General features: G+C 39.0%; 1 protein-coding gene across 1 annotated transcript in view; it reads right to left on the bottom strand.

The window, feature by feature from the left end:
• Positions 1 to 22,949, bottom strand: part of rad51d (RAD51 paralog D) — a 24,599-nt gene extending 1,650 nt beyond the window's left edge. Inside the window, exons 1-9 of the mRNA XM_063485782.1 lie at positions 22,534 to 22,949; positions 22,390 to 22,451; positions 17,434 to 17,552; positions 7,115 to 7,196; positions 6,798 to 6,932; positions 6,626 to 6,721; positions 6,405 to 6,495; positions 2,165 to 2,235; positions 1,697 to 1,864 (exon numbers count right to left, since the gene is read on the bottom strand). Coding sequence (XP_063341852.1) covers positions 1,697 to 1,864; positions 2,165 to 2,235; positions 6,405 to 6,495; positions 6,626 to 6,721; positions 6,798 to 6,932; positions 7,115 to 7,196; positions 17,434 to 17,552; positions 22,390 to 22,451; positions 22,534 to 22,615 — 906 coding nt within the window. The 5' untranslated portion in view covers positions 22,616 to 22,949. The remainder of the gene's footprint in view (positions 1 to 1,696; positions 1,865 to 2,164; positions 2,236 to 6,404; positions 6,496 to 6,625; positions 6,722 to 6,797; positions 6,933 to 7,114; positions 7,197 to 17,433; positions 17,553 to 22,389; positions 22,452 to 22,533) is intronic.

Genomic DNA, 22,949 nt, shown 5'->3' with positions numbered 1-22,949 from the left:
CGCAGAGTGAATTTCCTCCCATTATTTTTAATAAAAATGTTGGTTTAAAAGATCTTTGGTGTCAAAGGAATATCAGTGATCGTTATTAAACCCGAGAGGATACATTCAAACTAAGATGCTATCAAAACAAATTCAGTTGTGAAATGAAAGTAATCCCCACTGAGACATGTTTTAGTGCAGTTTCAGAAATAATCTGCATTTACTAACAAACACAGGCCTGTGTCTGAAAATTACAGTGAAAATCCCACTGAAGAAGACCAAAGGTGAACTCATATGGTGCTGGGGAAAAAAAGGGATAAACTAAGTGAACATCCAAAAAGTCTGAAAAACGAGTTGACCTGTCATGGCTTCCATAACAGACCAACTCATTTCTCATGGTGGATGAACTTAAGAAATCGTTGTTTAAATTACTTAAAAACAAGAATTGGGCACAAGAATAAATTTATTTTGAATCTTTGCTCGGTGGTGGTAGCATCATGCCCTGGGGCTGTTTTGCTGCCATTGCAATGGATGGAATAATGAAGGAAAACTACCTCCAAATTCTTCAACAGCACCTCAAATCAGCAGCTAGACAGTTGAAACTTCATGTAGAATTGGGATCAACACAATGACCCCAAACAAACATCAAAACTGGTTTTGGAATGGATAAAGCAACATTACGTTACTGGAATAGCCTCCCAAACACAGACTATGCTTAAAAGCTAATCAATTTAAATAAACCCTGCGGTTAAATATCCAGCCAGAATTATGCTAGTATCTTGTTGCTAAGAGACATTGAACCAGGTATTTGTGGGGGGTGTATGTATATATTTAGGCCTGTATGTAGACTTTTTACCCTGTGAGGATTAGACAAAATCAAACTTGTGCACCCAATTTCAAAAGATATTAAAGATGTATGCTGTACAATCATTCCACCCTGGAAAAAGAACAGTTCAGTAAAATCATTAAGGCCCATTATTACCATGACATTCATGTCTGTGAGTGTATGTAAACTTGTGACCTCAGCTGTAAGAGCCGGGATTTCTTAGCCAGATGGAACTATTACTCAAACTAAAACAATTATAAGGAAGTCATGGGAATAGAAAACAAAGTGGGATGGAGGGTATAGCAAAGAAAACATGCTTGACGAGCATTATCCATCATCAGAGGATCTGAGGATGCCATTACACCATCAGAAAAGCTATGTGAGCCTGGCTGTTATAGCTTTGTTTTGTATTTTTGTGTGTGGCTGAGACGACTCAGTTAGGGGGCAGATGTGATTTCTGGCTCCACTGATTCCAAAAATCTCAGTTTCTGGCTGTCCATACTAAACCACCATTCTGGAGTTTTCAAACTTTAACTTTTTTAAACGTTTAAATACAGGAGGAGTGTGGAAGTTAAGCATAAATGTAAGTGATCCTTATCCCCACTAATAGGTTTCTCCTTTGGCCACGCTCTTCTTCTCCAGAAATTTTAATCAAATCTGATCTGTTAGTGTTTTTAATCTCGATGACAAAGAAAACGGAAAACGTTCCTCGCCTTGGCTCATGTCTCGGCGGAGGAATAAAACATATCTTTATCAAACCAGACCGGTTTTTAAAAGGGCAAACACGACTTCAAAGTCTCCATTTTAACAAGATGTTTTGACAACAACGAAACCCCTCGACAGAATCAACACTGAGCTGGTTGCTCTGCAAGTTAATGCTGTTTCTTGTACCTGTCTGGAAGACTTGATCAGCTTCGCAGAGCGCAGACTGGGCCGGCTGACAGCCGCCGCCTTCTCTACTCGCTCCAGCAGGATCCTGGTTCTCGGGATGTGACTCCACGAAACGCCGAGGCCGGGCTGCACTTCCCCGCTGCCACTTCTCGTTACATGGTTTGTTACCTGTGGGACCAGACACCATCGTGTTAGTTTCTTCCCTCACTCTCAGGAGATTATCGCACCATGCTTTGGTACAGCTTTAAACAAAATTAAAACCTGCAGTTCACTAAACAGGGTTGATTTTACTTTAAAACTATTTGTTAGAATTATTATAATCATATTTATTAACCCAAAAAAGCAGTAAAATGTTTAGTTGTCTCAGAAAGAATAACAAGAGGAAGTAGTTTGTGTAGACTTTAGATTGACACTGGAAGTGCATCTTGCATTTAGAGCAGCACACATCAAAGACTGAGTCATCTGTACCAAAGCAGCAACGTTGAAGTCCTTTGCCATCGTCTTAAGAGCTCCTGCCACTTGTATCATCAAGGACATGCCTGGAGGCAAAGGAAGTTGTAGAGAGGTTAGTTCATGTACAGAATACTCTCAGGCTCTGTCACAGGAACTTTCAAAGCAATTCAACAGTAGCAGCTCAAGCTAAATTTATTACAGCGAAATTTGCATTCCTAAAAATTGCTGGGATTGACTTAAAAAAGCTGCGGTTGCTTGTTGAAGCTTGTAGCGATGCCCATGACGGATCTGTCACTTTAGGTACAGACATTTGTATTTCACCAGCGCATCGAACTGTAAAAGCTTCTCGTTCCAAAGTTTCCTAATAAAAATCTGCAAAAGTAGCAAGCTAACCTTTACATTTGGTGCTAAATTACACATATTAGCAGGCTAACCGATGGCTAAACAGATGATAAGATTTATTTATTAAAAGAAATTGTTATAATGATGATCAGAAAATATCACAATAAAGCAAAACTAATCTGAAATCCAAATATATACAATTAGGTGAAATAATAAAACTGAGTCGTAAAAATATAAAAGTGTAACAAAGTAAAAAGATAAACAGTAAACATGATTAACTTTACCCTCTAACATCAAAATATACATGAGTATATAGCACTGATGCTGTGCTGGGTCCCAGTTCATTTCTGCATATATACACACAGTATACATAATAAACACACATTACATCTCCTCCGCACTTAGTGCTCTGTCATTTAAGGCAATAACAAAGAATCTCCCGTGATGGGAGGAGTCTTTACAACCATTACAGATGAAAATCATCCATTGTGTCTGAGCCAGAGGTTATGCACAAATGCACTACAGTTTTAACACCTGTGCACAAATTATGTCATTTCTACTGTAACAGTTTCATATAATCTTAGCTTAAATTATGCTGTTAGATTCTTTTATTTACAGGTAACGCAATCATGGGTCAACCCAAGCTCTTGCTACCTGTGGCTAAAATAATAACAACATTGTGACGGCTGTTGTCTTGGTATAGCACTACCAAATAAGCTTGGTCGCAGCTGACAAAATAAAACGACAAAAGCATGTGGTGGTGGTAATCATGTGGCAGAAAGAAACTACAGATGGTCCACTCATTTTCAGTCATTTTAAGGCTGAAATGGTGCATGAAATATAAGGAACACTCTTTAATTGTAGCGAGTATAAAAGTCACACAGATCATATCAACATACGTTGTGATTTTCACCTTCCTCTATTTTTTAAAATGTGTTTTTAATGTTTTTCAGTTGCTTCCTGACTGTTTTTTCTTTTAAATTTATCATCTTGTGATCTGTTGCATGTTTAATATCTTACCAAATTCATAACCATAACAATCCAAACATTATTCTGTGCTTTGAATATTCCTTAATTAAAACCTTAAAAATTTTACCTTTTTCTTCAGAAGTAATATGAAGTCTACTGTGTGCCTAAACCCAAATTACTGGATACAAAGTTTCCACTGTGCTGTTCATTACTGTAATTAGCTGAGCACAGCAGCAGTGTGCCCGAGCTCACAAATTACATTTGGAATTATAATCCAGCAGTAAAGGGCTGACTCCTTTTCTAAGGAGTGCATAGGAAACATTAAATGAATCACACAGATGGTGGGCTGTAAAAACCAAAGACGTCCTTATTTACTGAACTGAACGCATTTGCTTCATCTTTAAAGAGGACCTATTATACTTTTCCTTATTTTCTGCTGGATGCTCACATTAAACACAGTTTTTAAATGATCTCGAGCTTCAACCTGCTCCGAAGGCTGTTTCCAGCAGTTTTCTACTCTCAGCTCTGGATGACATGAGCGAGTGTGGATAACTTTAATATGGCTTCCCCCCCAACACTCCTCTCTCACTGTTGTTTGCCTGAAGCACATGTGTTAAACTCAAGGTCTGTGGGCCAAACCCAGTCCTTTGCTAATTTTAATGTGGCCTATCAATCAATGTAGTTGCTGGAAAACTGCAGGCTGTAGGTTTATTAACATTCCTACAAGTAAGCTAAACAAACACCTCCTACTGTCAGTAGTTGTTCTTGACTGAACAGAATCATGGTTATGCAACTTTTTCATTTTTTATTTTCTTGAGGCGTTTGTGTGAACCAAACTGTATAAGATTGATAAAAGAAACAAGCAAACTTAAAATCAATGATTTGTTTCCTCTTTTAAACCATTAACACATCACTGAACTATATAAACTATAAGCATAAATGAACAATACCACCTACACCTCATACCTACAGGAAGTGTAGATGTAAGAAATTTCACACAGTGGCATCTTATTACCATACCGTGCTCAAATTCAGTGAGCTCTTTCGAACAGCCCATCCTTTCACAAATATGTGTAAAGATAGACTGCATGGCTAAGTGCTTGATTTAATACACCTGTGACTGAAAACAGAGGAATTCAGAGGTAAGAGATTTAGCCAAATACTTCTGTACACGTAGTACCTCCAGCTAAAACTGAGTTTGACAACCCTGGTTTAAAGGAAGGTGGCCTTAAAGGAAGAGGAGCTAAATACATGTAAACGTACCATAGTTTTCAGACTATAAGGAACACTTAAAATCCTTTAATTTTCTCAAAAATCGACAGTGCGCCTTATAATCCGGTGCATCTTATGTATGAATTCTGGTTGTACTTATTGACTTCGAACCGATTTTATGTGCTACACGGCGCTCAAAAATCTGTCAAAAAATGTTTTAGTACGACTTTGGTAAGCTACGAAGCCGCACCGTTTGATGGATCGTCGGAGCATTACGGCTACCGTAGTCAGGAGCCTCCCAGAGTAATCTGAGTCCTAAACTCCGTCCGCTTCAGGTTCCAAAGTCAAACGAACACTGCGGCATCACTGAGAGTTAAAAACTGTCTAAATTCTTTCATCTTTAATAAAATAATCAGTGTTGCTGCTTTACCAGGTGTAACAATTAAGTTTAACATCCAGGCATCCATGAAAACAGAATTCATTAAATTTACCAGAGTTAGAAGTTAGCAGGAAGTTAGCTCGCTAGTTTCCACCTAAACATGATATAGCATGTTCTGACTGAGAGATTTCTGAAAAAATTTAAACGTACAGCTCTGCTATCACTTCCAACATAAATGAAAACAGAAAACTAAACAGCAGTGACGTTTGTAGGGTTACTGAAGTCGGACTAGCTGGTAGATAATGATGTATTACTTGATCGCTAGCAACACAGCTATGTTAGCATAACATAAACACAGTGAAGCTGGAGGATGAATGCTAACTTTTTTCCACTCGATAAAAGTTAACGTGAGGGTTCCTGATGGTTAGGGACAAATGCAATCGCACGGCAGGATGCTGTAAACAGACCAAACTTCAGTCAGGAGAACAACTGAGATAATCCATCTACAATACGATATACATGGGAATAGAGCAGCTGCGAGAGAATTCAGCATTAATGAATCAATGGTATGGAAGTGGAGGAAGCAAGAAGAATGAGTTGAGTAAAGTTTGACTTATCTGTTTTGTTTCGCTTAATGTGCCTTATAACCCGGTGCGCCTTATGTATGAAAAATACGGTACTAAAGAGGATTCCAGGAATAAAAATGTGGAGTTGAAAATGAGGGTGAAAGGTTTCCAGGTAAGAGAAATGTTATTGTCTTCATGTGTTGCGATGTTATCCGATAGTTTGGTTTCATTTTTTGGATTTTCTTCTTCTGGTTTTGGTTTTCTCTTTGAATCGAGTTGTTCAGCCATCAGGAGCTGCACTACACAGACCAGCAGAGATTGCAGAGTGCCAATAGCTTGCATTGTTATGTCTTTTCACAGGCAGGTTTATTTTAGATAAGAACCTTTGAATTTTGGTGCACTGACTGACTGTTTAATTAGATGACAGTTTTGGAGCTTTCTACAAACATTACAAATTGAATGAAGTTCGCATGGATTAAGAATTTCAATTATTTTGAGTCCCAAGAGGCCAGACTCGAGTTTAAGCAATTTCATATTTAATGAAAACAGCTCTATTTATAACTGACAGCAGAGGTTCGAGCTCGTGCTTAAACTGTAATGGTTTGTGGTTTAATGTGACAGCACAAATATTAGTGTGTTATTTTGCCACTTTCTTATGACTGGATGTCATGCTTCCACAGATGTGTTTAAACCCTGTTGTGACATTTATTTTCAGTTTTATGGCTGAAGGTGTAAAAACAGCCTCAGGTATGATTGACTATGATGGACCAGCAGAGAGAGATATCACCTTCATTCTGTTTGCCTCCCAGTAGAGGCGAGATAACAGCTGACACAGAGTCCACAATCACCGCCTTGACAGAGCCGCCGCCAACAGACGCCTAATACAAAATGTGACAAAATTAGATTGCTGAAAATTTGATTCGTCTTTCTACAAAGATTTCCCAGCTACAGAAGGACTGCTGGTGTATTTTCAGCAAAAAAAAAAAAAAAAAGCAATCGTCAACAAACCTGCTGAAGCCCACCACTGCGAAGACTGTACAGACAGTCGAGCAGAGCGTAAACGTCAAATAAACGGAAGACGCGGATCCTCTGAAGAGCTTCCATCTGTAAAGCAGAAGTAGCTTGTTTTTATTTTCCTTCAAATAACCCAAAATTTTCAATGCAGCTTCAGGTAATTCACCTGCTCTTCTGTGTTGCTGGTTTCAGCCTGCAGCATCTGAAGCAAGCGGCTGGCAGCCAGCCCTCCTGTCGTATCGATATAGATCACACTCTGTTTCAGCTGGTAAGAAATGTGCACTGCAACACCGAAGCACACCTGCAAGCCAAGGGAAGCATGTCGGGGATAGTTAAAGTTAACATGAACAATTTGTTTCGGTTAAACAGTGACTCTGGAAGGTGCATTTTCTTATTCTACAGGAGAACGGGGAATTCTAAAAAGGAGTGAATTTATGAGGCTGAAATTATCAGTGACGGAGAGGTAAGGTAGGAAATGTTCACCTGAGATTTGCCACTTCCCGGGCCTCCCGACAGCTCTGTTATCTCCCCAGTATACAAGCCAGAATCCAGCAGTTTATCTAAGCTGCAAGAAACAAGGTACATTTCATTACTCACAACTGCCATCCAATGTAATAAACCATTAAGTGCAGCCGTAGAGCCGGCAAAAACTGCAGCTGGGTAAACATAATACAAACTGAGCCTGACTCCAGACTACTCTTAAGATGCTCGGCCAATTCTTAATTCCAGCTGCTGTTTGATTGCTTCTTGTCAAGCTCAGGCACCAACTGCAGCTTTCAAATTCATTCAGAAATCGTTGGTTTTTCATTAACTGCTTTTTGAAGGATTTTGTATCTTTCTCAGTGCTTAAGTGAGCTGTTGTTTTTCTACAGGTTACAAATCTATAGAGCCTGAGTTTCAGTGAATCACAAAACATCATTCGCTTTTTAATTAAAATAATTAGATTGTCTGATGTGGTTTAGATGTGCAGCAATGATCTGTACCTAGAGCAAAAGGGATTGCAAGTCTAACTGTTTCTTTGTTTTACATATACCTAAAAAAGGTTTGAGATACAATTTTCTAACTTTAAATCAGGCCACAAGTAGTGTCAAGAAAAAGTCCATTTGTTTTCATCCTTTTTATTCAAAACGAAAACTTTTTAAAATATTTTATTTTCAGTACATGTAAAGTGAAATATCTCAAGTGTTTTCATGATGATGGTTCATGGAGTATTTTCTATGATCAATCAAAAATGAGTCCGACTTCTGTGAGGTTATAGACCTTGGTTGGAACTGCTTTAGTTCTTACTGCACCAAAGCATCAATGTCGTTTGAAGGCGATCAGCTTGCTATACCTGCTAATGTATTGAGGGTTTGCTTTGATAGCGGTCCCACAGATTCTCTTTGGGTTTCAGTGCAGGTTAGTTGGGTGGTCGGTCACGGTAGTAGCACAGTCAGCAAACCATCTGGTAGTAGTTTTGGCACTACAGGCAGGTTTTAAATGCTGCTGGAAAAGGAAATTGGTATTTCCACAAAACTCCTCAGCAGTGCTGGGAAGTGATCCTGGTGTCTGGCTTCATTGACTTTGACCAAATAATGTTGCCCAGTCACCAAAAGCACCAGCAAATGAGCCACACCAAGTCATTACCAACTGCAGAAACTTCACACGGGACTTCAAACACCTTTCTGTTCCTTGCCATGTTTCCTCCAGAGACTACGACTTTGATTTACAAATGAAATGCAAAATTTACTTTCATCTGTAAAAAGGACTTCGGACGACTGAGCAAGAGTTCAGCTCTTTTTCCTTTTAGCCCAGATTACACACTTCTGATGTTGCCTCTAGTTCAGGACTAGCTCGATATTAGGAATTAACATTAGCAACGTGACAGCTGTTGCTCCAGTCCTGATGTCGTCTGTAAGTGGTGGCTTGTGATGAAGTCACACCGGCCTCAGTCCACTCGGTGTGACGCTTCCTAAACTTCTAAATGGACTTCTAACCAACTTTCCATAAATATGCTTTGGTAAGGAATGCTGCAGGCAGCCAGCCTTTTCAGCAATTAATATCTGTGTCTCACCCTCCTTGGGAAAGTGTTGATGGTCTTCATTTGGACAACTGCAGAGTCAGCAGTCTTCCCCATGATTGTATGGTTGTGTGCACTGAACAATAACTTACTCAAACTTGAAATAGAATATTATAATAATATGAGATACTGGGTTTCCGATTTTCAAGAGCTTGAAGTCATAAATGAATGAATGAGTTCAGTTCGATTTGATTTATATTGCTTCAAATCACAACACCTGTCACCTTAAAGTGCTTTATATTGTACATTGTAAGCTAAAGACCGGATAATATTAGAGATGAAACCCCAACAATCAGATGATTGACCACGTTCTTGTGACACGAGGAGGAAAAACTCTCAACCGTAAAACAAACCTCAGTCAGAACCAGGCTCAGGAAGGGGCTTGACGTGGATCAATGAATGAATGAAAGGTTTTTTTTGAGACATACAAGTATAATTTAAATAAATAACAGAAGGTATAAAGTCTAATTATGTGGCACGAACATCATAAAATCTCATGTGCAACATGATCGCAAACTGAAACTATAGCCTTTAAATGGTGTGCAGAAATATTCTCAAGTGTAATTAAATACTTTAATAGTAAATCTTTCACATTATCATTCTCAGTGGAAACCATCCCGGTAGCATATTATTGTGTGGCCTCGAGTTAGCGATGCATGGCGACGTGATAACAAAATTGTGGCCACAAGATATGGAATCTGTTGGGGACACATCAGTATTCAGGGTGACTGAGCACATAGGATGACAGTCACTGATAGTGGGCACAGATAATGATGTCTAAATGTTCAAAGATAGTTTCATGAAGAGTTGAGACACTTAAAACAGTTCCTTTTTTAATTATTCATAAAGAATCTCTGTCTCTATGAATAAAAAACAAGGGCATAAATAAAAAGTCTGTTCCTAAAATCTGCTGTTTATTCACCGCAGCAGCTCAGTTCTGTAGAGCTATTATCACATGAAGCAGACAAACAGGAAGTGAGATAATATCTCAAGATAACCAATTTTTTATTTACTCACACCAAACTTGGTGTTTGAACTCGACACCCTTTGGGCTGCAAACAGTTCTGAAATCATTCCTCACTTATATATTTCTATATTAAACTGTTTCCATCCCAAATAGATTCAAGTGCCGCAAACTCTTGCAGCAACAGTCAGAGATGCTACTTTTAACTATATTTATTCACATCAGTATAGTGAGTGATGAGAGTGTGCTTAGGATTTACAGACTTGTCAGTCTTGCTGTGGGTTTCATTGTTGCTGTGCAAGTAAATCTCCCCCGAGTTCCCCTTTTGCACGCCCTGGGTCGTTTATACGCAACCTCTTCGACCCCAGTGTATCCGCTCTCTTTATGTGTTCATGCCACAAGAAACTTAAGCGGTATATCACCAGAGCTCCATTAATTTCCTACTGAACTGAGTGAGCAGCGGGCTCGACTTATGTGATGCTACAGATGTGATTAAAAGGAAGGCCATGGTCGAAAGTTTCACAACCTGCTGTCAACATCTCATATCATTCTGGGGCTGCTTTTTAACCTCATCCTTACAACCTGATTTCACATCAGAGTTCTGCCGAGCAGGAGCAGAACGGCTGTCAAGTTTGTTTACAGCCCTGTCCATAACTTAAAGCTTGAAATACTACAGAAATGCATGTTTCCACATCTGTGCTTGGAGGGCTGCTCCGTCCTTTACTGGGGCACCGATAAGCTCACACATGAGTCAGCTGATTTTGGTATCTTTCTTTTTAATTAATGCTAAGTGCTTACTTCATCAAACTTCACGGGGTAATGCAACTGTCAAGTTCTCATAAACAACGCTGAAAAAGCAAAAACAATCCAATAGAGTTGAAGATGCTATCAGAGTTTTTTCCCAAAGCGGAACACATCAAGCAGTGTTTATCAACTCCTTTATAATATCTCTTAATCACCTCAAATGACCATTTGGGCTCATTACTGCTTGGATTTGTTATGTCTTATGCATCTACAATTATTCTGACAGGTGGGAGGAGTAATTCAAGATGCCAGGGGTTACAGGAGGTACAAATACCCTGCCATGTTCTGCACAGACAATGATGCACGATTCTCCCAGCTGAGTCATCAGTACAAACGATGAACAACTCCATTAGCAGAAAAACATGTATTTTAGATAAAAAGTCAAAAGGTACAAATCCATTTCCATAAAAATGTAAAAATAGCCAACTGCAACTCTCAGTGCATTACTTCATTAAGAAGCATCAAATCATCGCTATGGTTTATGGAAACCTGATAAAATCTCGAGCGGCTTCACCTCAATGTTTATTTTAAAATCCATAGTGTGCACCTTTGTTCCCAACTGCAACGACAAAGTATTTTATGCAGCTCCGATTTTCACTTAATTTAAATGGAAAAGGTAACCAATTTGTATGAAATACAGAACAGGAAGAGCATTCACTCTCAAACTGAATTACTACAACCAATGGCAATAAAATTGCTAATTCTCCAATCATATAGACGACTCCTCACTGAGAAATATTAAGAAAACTGTCAGCTGAAAGTTGAGGAAACCAGAAGCTGCTGCAGGCGAGAAAAACAGAGTTTTTGGTGTGTTTTGGCCGATTTTTTGTATTTTGTGTCAACGCTGACGGCTGAGCCTAAATGCTTACTGAGTATTGACCCAAATATGTCGATACCAGACAACACCAAAAACTGTCAGCTGGTTCAGAAACTGACAGCTGCTGGTAATAACAGAATACAAAGTCACATGTACTCCTCTTATTCTTCTTACATCACTTCTACTTTAATGACCAAAAAAAAAAAAGAGTCATTTTATTCTGCAGTATCAGTTTATATTTTAATCATACAGTCAGGTCTGTTGACAATGAGGCAATTTTTCTTCTCATTTTGTCCCTCTACATCTCCCCCATGGATTTAAAATCAAACAATGAATGTGATTGAAGTGCAAATTCCACCTTTATTTCAAAGGGTTTAGCAAAAGTATTGCATTAACTGTTCAGTAATTAAAGCCATTTTTATACAAAGTCCCTCATTTTCAGAGGCTCAGAAGTAATTGGAGAATTAACTGACAAGCAGCGTTATGGCTGGATGAGACTCGTTCTTTCCAAAAAACCTGAACTTGATTCCAAGTGTTGAAGTTGCATTTAGTAGCTGTTCACCGTTCACAAAGATATGACAATGGAAGTGAAGGAGGGCATCATTAGATTGAAAAACCAACTAAGACATATAGAGAGATGGCAAACGGTCAGCTTCCCAAAACTGCAAAGGGAAATGCTCTGCTCAGATTAAGCAAACGCTGCAAAACTGACGGGACGGAGCTTCACAGTGCAAATGGATAATGACCTAAAGCATACTGAAATAACATTTTTCAAAGCAATGGAAAAGGAAATTCTTCAAACAGCAGGTCAGTCACCTCTTGTCAACCCAACAGAGCATGCTTTCAGTTACTGAAGACAACACTGAAGGCAGAGAGACTCTTAAACAAGCAACGCCTGCTGGTGGCTGCAGTAAAGGCCTAGCAGAGTTTCTCTTTGTTAATGTCTGTGGAGTCTAGAGTGCAGGCAGTCCATTGACAGCTGAAGATTTTCAAGTATTAAAAATAATCCTTATATATAAAATTATGCTACTATTGAGCATCTAAAAATGGGGCACTTGCTATAAAAATATATACAATTCTTCAGCAGTTAATGAAATACTTTTGTTAAACCTCTTAAAGCTAAAGGTTTGCACTTCAATCACATCTTTATTGTTTGATTTCAAATCTACTGTGGTGGTATAAAACAGCGCTCCCCGACCTTTTTTGCGCCACTTACCGGTTTATGTCCGACGATATTTTCACGGACCGGCCTTTAAGGTGTCACGGATAAATACAAAATAAAAACAGTAGCAGTACCAAAAAAACAGAAGATTTATTCATAACACATGGAAAAAGACCCACGGAAACTGGGTTAACGATAAAAAATAACAATAAAAACCGATAAAACCCCTGAAAACCATAGATTTCACACCCGAGCCTCAACTTTCGCAGCCCGGTACCAAACGACTCACGGACTGGTATCGGTCCGTGGCCCGGGGGCTGGGGACCGCTGATATAAAAGGTAAAATTACAAAAACAAACAAAAATAAATAAATAAATACCTGAAAACACTGGGTTTGGTTAACCCTTTGCCAATGTGTCTTGATGCATCCACTGCAATGATCAGAATATCCTTTATAAATATTGGCTGGGTATTTCTTATTATCATGAGATTTTGCACAGGAGGAATTGATGGTACTGAAGAGGCCATTTGCAATAGTTCTGGTCTGCGTCGACCTGACGTGTGGTTACATTTCTAGACAGGAGAACGTCAGGTTACGCTGTAGGTTATGGCATAGGGCAGGGATGGGGAAGTCCAGGCCTGAAGCGGCGGTGTCCTGCAGGTTTTAGATCTCACCCTGGGTCAACACACCTGAATCCAATGATTAGTTCATCACCAGGCCTCTGGAGAACTTCAAGACATGTTGAGGAGGTAATCTAGCCATTTGAATTAGCTGTGTTGGATCAAGGACACATCTAAAACCTGCAGGACACCGGCCCTCGAGGCCTGGACTTCCCCAACCCTGGCACGGGGGTTTGAGAGGCGTTTGTGGTTACGATGTAGCTACAGCATACATTTCATACTGAAGCATAAATCTCCAGTTAGACCTCTAAAACCAAAGTGAAATGAACAAACCCACTCTGGAAAATAGCTGAAACTAAACTGTCATTTCTTTTGTGAGTCCAAAGAAAGTAAAAATCAAAAGTAATAAAAAAATATTATATAAATGATTATATTCTCATGACTTCTATCATAGGCAGTTTTCCAGACACGGTTGAAGTCTAGTCCCAGAAGAAAAGAAAAATTCAATGAAGATCTCTACCAAAACAAAAAACAAAAAAACAAGTTTATGGTCTCACAGCAGGTCTAATCCAAGTCAGGGAAACAGAGAACTATTCTCTTTCAGCATTTCGGCATTTTGATTTGTGTCTGTTGAAGCTCAGATCAGTGATCTGTGCAGTTTGTGGAATCTCATCTTTCTCGTGATGACGGATGTGACAGACATGCAGTTAAATTTACATAACCAAGGTCCTCCAGCTTGAAGGTTAAGCATCGCTGGAAGCCTGTGGCTGCTTGATAGCAGTTCTCACCACCCACGGCGTGACTCTGAAGAGAAGAATTGGTGGGTATGGATGTATTTGCATTATTCTTGCCTTCTGTGACAACAGTGCTGTGAGAGCTGCAATGTTGATCGTCAAGTTAGGTTCTTGTAAGGACTCAGAAGGATGAAAGTGATTGCCCTTGAAAAGTCACAGATTCAAAATCTCCCACAGGCTGCCCTCATCAGTGTGCTCAGAAGACTGTGCAGTCCTTGGACCCCAAGGAAAGGAAGCAATGAAGAGGTTCAGCCTTTGTTGCACTCTGCTTTTCTATAAAAGATGATTTTAAGATTCCCGTGGACAGATATTTTCTTCCGGCCATACCCCGTGCCAGAATGATTATTTAAACAAATAGTGGGAATTAGCAGGATCTTACTTAAGGGGGGCTGTGATACTTGTGTAATACTTGTGTTAAGCTTCATTAACTAACCATTGACATTGAGCTTCAAGGCTGAATTCCTCATGAGAAGGCTCAGACAGAAGAAAATCGCTGCCATTCTCAATGAGGTTTTAAGCGACTCTTCTGATCTGGTGCTGAATTTCAGCACTTGATCACAGCCAAACATCTCTACAGTGGTTCAGATACATGCTATTCTGCTATCACCGCGCTATCGAGTGTTGGCACAATTACTTCGTGGGATGCAGGAGATAGCTCTGAATCACTATCAGTCATCATCACACATCCCGTTTGTGTAGCGGCCAGAAAATCTGATAAGGTTTGTTTAGCCTTACTTTGTACATATTGTTTGATATTCAGCAGCCACACAAGCAAATACTATTTATCATTCATTCACTATTAAACTACTTTTCAGTTTTATTGCTTGAGCTGCGATTGAAGTCTATTAAATGCAAGTTTCGGGAGTATTTCTGTGCTGCTAAAGACAAAAAGTAGCTCCCTTTTGATATTTAATGAGACAGGTACAGTAAGCATTCAGCTATAGCCAAGGAGCTCAAAACTTTTTGACAGTCCAAGGAAAATTTTCCATATTTACAACGTTTTAGCAGGAAAGTTAACCTGATTTTTTATTTACATTTATGTTGTTGAAATCAAACCAAAAAAGTTTCCTCTTCACTGGGTGTACATCAAAACACCTGGAAGAAGAAAGGAAAGTGTTTAAAGGCTTTTGCAACCTTCAGGCACTAAAGGCATCTCCAGTGTTCATGGTTAAGAAAATATATAAAAACGAAATATTTGGATTTTTCAGTTCAAACTGGATTCTTCTCTAAAACTGAAATTAAACAGAAGAAGCACTAGTTAGTTATTTGTCATTAAAATTAATAATGTTTTTTCTACAATCAACCCACCTGTGGCAAGAAAACAGAACTAATTTACCACATGTTGGTGGGTTCCAGCACAGCAACACAACAATTCAGCATTAAAAGTTGGAACCACTCATGTCGGACACTATGGAAGGGAATAACTACAAAATTCCAGATGTTCCACAGAAGCAGCCAGCAGATTCAATCACTATTCCCTTTCAATAAAAAAGTATTTAAAAATAATCCCAACATTAAAAATAATGCTGATTCTGAAAGGGATAAGTGCCTTTGAACGAGTGAAAAAAAGAAAAATAAACAAATACTACTGGGAAGGACTATTTTTTGTACTTCTTTAGGGGCATAAACAGGGAAGTCTATGTAAATGACTACATAATTAAACTGATATACCAAATATTGGGATATAACATCCGATGATTTGGCATATCGGGTTTTTAAATCACTAAATATCTGTATCTGTCCTAAAAATGTTGTAATTCAAATTTTAAAGCGATTAAAATTACAAATTTAAAGGGGGAGAGGTGGGAACTGGGGACCTGTTAAATCTAAATCCTATGCCTTATGATAGATATCCCATCATCCTATTATTATTATTATTCCTTTTTTTTTTTTTTTTTATCTTCAACAATTTTTATTTCATTTTGAACTTCAATAACAAAACAGAAAACAAACAGACAAAAAAAGATATCATATTCTTTCTTCTATTATTCATTTTTTTAATGTTACAGATTGTCTCTCTACTCTATTCAGGCTTTAAGTTAATAACGCACATGTACTGAAGAAAAAAAAACGTGGCCTTATTTTTTTTAACCACATAGAAAACGAGATGCGTTTGTGAATATTTACTTTATTTATTTTAATTTAAACAGAAATTACTATTACTCAGACAGTTTTAGGCTTAAACCTACATTAGGCTGTAGTCTCTAATGAACTTAAAGCTAAGTAAGTGTGTGTTTCGTTACTCTGTCTGTGCATGAAGCAAACAGCGTACTCACAGTACAAACTGACACGATGGACATCAAAACGCATCATTCACCAGTTCACCTTTCCACCAGTAGAGCGCAGCCAAGACACACACAAATCCCACTACTGTGCTCACACGACTGATTCAGTTTCATATCACTAATCCAAGGCACTAACTAATTTATGAAAACCACTTTTCAAAAAAAGAACCATGGGGAGGCCAAAAAACACCTGTGGTCATTAATTATGCTACAACAGTGAGTTTAACTGTGGAAAAGGTAGCAGCTTATAAATTATGCCATGCTGCCCCAATTCACAGACTCGTCCAAATAAGTCTGTGTCCTGGCTGAAGAGTACTTCCCATCCAAAAGTGGAATATTTATGCGGAATGCTTTGTTCTTTGACTGCATACAGACAGCTGAATTTCGGATTCCAGCGCACACCTCTGTGTGAAACCTTTCATCAGATTCAGTGTCTCAGTTTTACAGGTTAATTGTAAGTACTGCTGTAATACAATGTTGTGCTAGTTGCAGAGGGAACTTGAGGTTTTGTCAAATCATGAAAATTTAATTTTTTGATGTACCACAAAAAATGTTCTGAAAGACTTGCCAGTGGTGTTTGTTTTTCAGAGGAAAGTAGTCAAGCTGGAGGCCAAGTTAATGCAGCTGATATATCAGAAACCACTTTAGGCTACGTTTACAAGCCAAATGGAACAACAAGCAAGAAGAAAAAGGAAAAAAAGTCAGCTTTAGCTGCTAAAATGTTTCCTCAGCGCAGGAATGTGGCACGCAGGCCTTTTTCTAAAAGACTCTTTTGCTCAGATGTATTTTTAACAACAGCAGCAGCCATGTTCCAGATGGATAATCCGGCGTAGTTCAATGCAAACTGAATTTCAGCACTGATTGAGAATGAAGATTCTAGTTTGATAAAAATGGATCGATGTAAGATACAAAACATCTTTGCTAATGTATGATACTATTGACTTTACATGCTTTGCAGTGTCCGTGTAGGTTTGCAAAGATGAACAGAAAAGCTGGCAAACATAATAAAACTTTTATCCCCCAACAAAGCTGCTTAAATTTATTTGGCAAAGTCTGAAAGTTTTGTTCATCAAAGATCATGGCATTAGACTTTCAAAGACTTTAATCCAGTGGAAAAGATAAAAAAATAAATAAAATAAAGCCAGTGCATTTCAAACCCTAGGAATGTGTCCTCAGGAATGCATATTTGATTCTGGAGATGAACCTTCCTTGTGGCATCGAGCCTGTCGTTAAATCCCCTCCAGCCCCTGAAACACAAAGAAGCGTGCTCTGCTGTGTGAGCAGCATTGTCTTTACCTGGGGTTTCCAGTGGAGAGGATGGCTGTTGAGCTCAATAGCTCCTCATACAGATCAGCACCTGACACAGGAAATGCTGTGTGTTGGGCTAGCAGCACTCGGCGGATGGCAAACAGAGCCTGAAATAGAAAAATTACGGCATATGAGGCTCACACAAATGTTGCACGGATCAGCTGCAACACAAAAAAACTCAGTGTTGCCAGATTGTGGAGTTTTATTTCCAACTAGGCCATTTTAATTATAATCCAAATGGAAAAATTCAGCTTGTTTTCATGTGATTAGAAGGATATTTTTTAATAATGCCCTCATTCGTCATTTGCTTCATAATTAAAGTAAATGCCAGATCTTGGTTTTACTCCATGTCATATCACTTTAGATGAAAAAAAAAACAAGTTGAGACAGTGATATCGTGGATTATTTTTTTAAGCTTCATTTTGGGCATACTATCCAAATGGTTGCAGGGACTAGCAGTTCGTTTAATTAGTGAATCAGCTCAGTTTCTGCCAGTATTTCAGCTCAGCCCCTACAAATGAGTACAACTTAAAGGAAAGAGCTGAACCCTTGACCCCAGCTGTGAGGTGATCTCTTGACTCTTTTAAGCTGTAGGGGACATTTTTCTTGCATGGTTTGGATCCACTTCTGTTGACATAAAGTCAAATCAGTACAAAGTTGTTCTGAGTGATCACCTTTAACCTACAATGAAACATTTCCATCCTGATAGGAGCGACCTTTTCAGGATGATAATGCCCGCCCATCCAAAGGGCACCAGCTGCCCCAGAACGCTTTGGTGTGTGTGAAAACGATGCAAATCATATCCTAACTTTGAAGTTAAAAACTCTCAACACAATTGATGACGTCCATGTTAGAAAATGCTCACCACCTCCACCACATCAACACCGTCTCGAGATAAGTCAGTCGTAACGTGGCATTCAAAGTCTGACCTTCTCATTACCACCAGCAATCAATTCGAATTGCAAAGTCACGACCAACATGTAGGAAACATGCATGTCAGACGCCACTAAATAGACAGGAAGCAATAAGCTGGACACAACAATGAGCAGCTTATTGAGAGATTGCAATAATAAGAAATCCATCTGAACTAACCAAAGAGCCATCATGGGACAGTTGGTCTAACTTGGCTCCGATGTTGACTAAACAAGAAAAGCAGGTGAATCATCTCCACAAATGTCAACGATAGCACTGGGATGCCAGCCCCTTTGATGGATATTTCTTTTTAATTAAAAAGTGTCTTTGCTTTGGAAATCTTTTTTTTTTCCATGAATCAGTTTCTGAGCTCATGTCAAAGCAATATTTATTTCCAACTCAATTGCTTCTTGTTTGTTAGCAAGTTATACTGTCTGGCAATTAGTGTTTAGTTCTTACTGTATTCAATTAGCCAATTTTCTTATGTTGGTTAAATCCCCAATATATATTTGTTATAATTGCCACAAAGCAGCACGTGCTAACAGGCAAGTCATACTCACATGTGAATACAAGTGAATGCTAGGACAGGAGGTGGTAAAGTCTAGGCTTAGCTAGGTCGCCGCAACCAACCTGAAGTAAATTCAAAGACTGATTGTAAAATAAAGACCAGATTAGGACCACGCTTAATGAAGACGAGTTGGTGCAACCGACCCCCAGTGACAGAATATAGTTTTGAAAGAAGATATTCGATTTCTCCAGTAGAATTAGAGACGATTTTAAAAGGCACACTGAAGCTGTCCCGCTATAATATACCAGTCGGCATCATCTCAGTCTTTACGTTGGTATTACGTTGAGATAGGGGCACTAGCCAAGCAACAGCTTCCTTACTTTCTTTCTCTACTCTTAATTCCACCGGTGACACCAATAAGCTATCCTGACAAAGTATTATAACGGTGTCACTGTATAAGAAGTGTTATCACTGCCCTATACATTTATCAGGCAAAGTACCAGAAGTGAGCCAGTCATGATTACAGCGGGGGTATCTTCCTTTAACAGTCGTGTCTGAATGAAGGCTCTCCTGGACGATTTTTACTCTGACCTTTACTTTGTGTGTGCAGATCTCGTTTGTGCCAACAGCAATGCCAAATATCAGCGTTGGGTAGTGGGATTGAACACGTAGCACCCAAGCCTTTACCTAATGCAGAGACTCCCTATCTGAGTCACTTCAGTAACACTTTTTGTTAACATTTTTGTGTTTTCTTCATTACTTTCATTGTTCTTGTAAATTCAAATGGACAATAATGTCTTAATAAAATTAAATTATACTACACAGATCTCTTACTTAACATAGAAAAATAGGTAACATCATACAAGTTACCACTGCTTAGCTGGCAAACAAGTCTCTATAGATTCACTACCCAGCGTTACATACAGTTAATTTCTCCCTTGCTTTCTTTCTCCAGATGTAATAATGTTAAAGACGTAGGTGTATGTAGAATAGAATATGGCTAACAAATCTATACGTCATTATTGCTCTCCCATGCCATCATCCCTCGTGACCTTTGGTTTTCTGTTTTAAATAAAACATTCCTGCATGTGTGCACAGAGCTGTTTAGCTTCAAGTTTCCACTGGCTCCTCCAGCATTACAGCTGCACAAGAACACTGTTCACTAACCAGGCTGATGTGTGATGCTTCATATGAAGCTCAACCACAAAAATATCAATTGCTGGGCAGTCCAGCTTTCTCTAGAAAGAGCACTTAATGTTGTTAAGCAGAGTTACACTCTGATTAGTCTCTCCTTCTGGGCAGAGAGGATTTCCTGTTAGACTTCATGCCCAACAGCTGAAATTTATTTAGGGAAATCAGACAAATCTGTTGGGTCTCAATTAGTGGGAAGAAGGTTGGCACTCCAAATTTGGCTTGTGGGCTCATGAGACAGGTATGTTTTTACATGAAAAGTTCGTCTTGTGTAGCTTTAATCTAACTGTAGGAGGCCGCTTTAGTCAGATAAAATGTATAGGTGACCTGGCTAGCATTGACCTCATCTCTGTTGTGTGGGCAGGACAAAGGTTCAAATCAACAGCAGGAGTCTGATGGAGCACAGGGATGCCCGGTAATCAGCTCAGGGGATGCCTGCAGGCTGAGCAAGCTGGTTAGAAAGTCTAGCTCGGCCACTGGGATGAGCCTGAGCCTGCTGCAGGCAGTGATGGAAAAAAAACAATATTTGAAAAGCATAATGATCTCATGGGGAAAACATCTTCAAAGTCCCTCTCCATTATAAAAATGCATTTTGGTCATTATTTCTCTTACATGCTTTACTGTACAGAAACAGGAAGATGTTTTTCAAATTAATCAGGTGAAGGTTTCCTCCATGAAAACTGGCTTTAAAAATGTAGAAAGTGAAATTACAGCGAGGCTATATGGAGAGATATTGGTGCAAGTGTATAAGTATGGAGACAGCATAATTTATTTTGCACCTTTCTAAATGTTCTCTTGCAATTTCTTAGCTTTTTAATCCCCCTGGGGCTGCAAAATTTTCATCCTATACATGTTCAGTCTGCATGTCGAGACACAGAGACCACAGAGGATGGTTGACTGACGGAAATGCTCACTCATCTTTTTACCAAGAAAGTCTGGGTTGGCTTCAGTGCCCCATCCACCCACACAAGTACTCCCCGATACACTTTTATTTATAAAACCCTCCCGGGTACCCTTCATGATCATTTGTGTTCTTATATCTCTGAAAAGTTTGGTGAAAAACACTATTCATGGTCTAAAAAATATAGTTTACCGTTATCTGCCCAGAAGGTCAGTTCTGAGTTAGACAGGATTTCTTTCATGATCTCTGCTTTTTTTCTGCTTCTCACTGCACAATGATTTAAAACTAAGAGAGCTGACCTATCGTTGCAGGTTCAGACTGATAATGAAGGACTTTGTGGGGGAACTCAGAAGGAGGTTTTTAGCTTCTTTTTTAGCTAGAAAGTTTTTCACCGTTTATCATTTTCTGTGGAAATATAGATATCGCTTTCATTTCTTTTTAGATACATTTTTCATGCTGATATTCTATTTTATCAACACAAAGCATAAAACCAGTTTTAACTGCAGATCTGGACAAAAAATATAGGAAAGGATAGGAAGCAAATGTGATGCTTAACCTTGATTTAACCCAGTAATAAAAAGCAGCCCTTCCTGGCTTGTTAACCAAATGAGCTTGTTTGCAGTGGGTATATATAATGCACCCAGTGGGAGGTCTGCTTCCATTATGGATGACTTTAAAAAAGAAGGTATCCCACATAATAATATAAACCACTTACACAATGGAAAACTCATGCTGCATGTGGGAGTGTGTATCTAAGCTCAAGAAGATACTGGCCTACAGTGTTTATGCCAGCTATAACATGTGGGTGATCTCTGTGTTAATTTAAAGGGAATCTTTTAAGCTAATTTCCAAATCTAGAAGTTCAATTCTTGGACTTATGCTAGAATAGCTTTGCAGGACTCACACACACAAAATAATGCTTATCTCCCATCTAACCTTTGTGCAGCTCATTAGTTCATCCACTTTCTCAAACAAGCCCTTTTAGACAACTCTCTGCTGACTGGCTGGACCAAACAAACAGGTCTCATAAAAGCTGTGCACCTGAAATGACCATATTAAGAAGATTTACTCTCTTTGACATCACACCCAGCCAAGAGTAGAAAAAAAAACTGTCTGAAATTGCAGGTTTAAAGCAGTTGCCTGAGCTTATGACTCATAGGGATTACTTGTACATACACGGACCTCATTATAAGCAAGTTTGGCCATGTTTAATATGGACTGTGGCAGAAAATGAGGAGCAGCATTACAAGCCCACTTTAAATTCCTTCCTAACACCACTAAATAAACTGCTGTGATATGGATAATTTCGAGGCAGCACCTCGATTAAATTGGAGTAATATGTTGGGTAAGCTGGAAACTGACAGTGCACTCTGGTAAGGGTCACTATCTCGTGTTTTTTTAGGAATCTATGATTAGTTTAAGCTATACATACCTTATAGGATACAGAACATTTCTGAGCAAGGTCCTCAATGTCTGATGAAACCAGGTCCTCCACTGTGAAACCAAGAAATCAGATGTGTTATCGATAACTTGTCTGTGATTAAGCTAAAACAGACACATTCCCCCACAAACTCACCTGTTTTAATATCAGCAGCACGAAGGTCGCGTAATAAGTCTTCATCCAGTCCAGGACACATCCCCTCTCTTAGTACGACCATGGTCTTGCATATTTTAAGATTAATTCATATGTGACTAAAGACATCGGGACGCATGATGACGCTTCTAGTAAAAAGAGATTACCTAACTAACTATACATATGCCGCTAGCTACAGTTGTTTTTAGCTTTCCCAGCCAGTTGTTTTAGCTTTGCGGCTAACTTTGGCAAACTCTTCCGCTGTTTGCGTTGTTAAAGACGGTTTAAATAACCGTTCCTAACATTTAAAACGTAACAACACTCGGTGAACTGACAAAGGTACACTTCTACAAAAACTTCTACTTAACTTCGTTCATAGCGTACGCGGAGGCTTACTACGAGGGAAAATGCGCGAAGGC

Source organism: Pelmatolapia mariae, linkage group LG10_11 (genome assembly GCF_036321145.2).
Source record: "Pelmatolapia mariae isolate MD_Pm_ZW linkage group LG10_11, Pm_UMD_F_2, whole genome shotgun sequence".
Taxonomy (NCBI): domain Eukaryota; kingdom Metazoa; phylum Chordata; class Actinopteri; order Cichliformes; family Cichlidae; genus Pelmatolapia; species Pelmatolapia mariae.
This window is presented reverse-complemented; position numbering and strand designations above follow the sequence as displayed.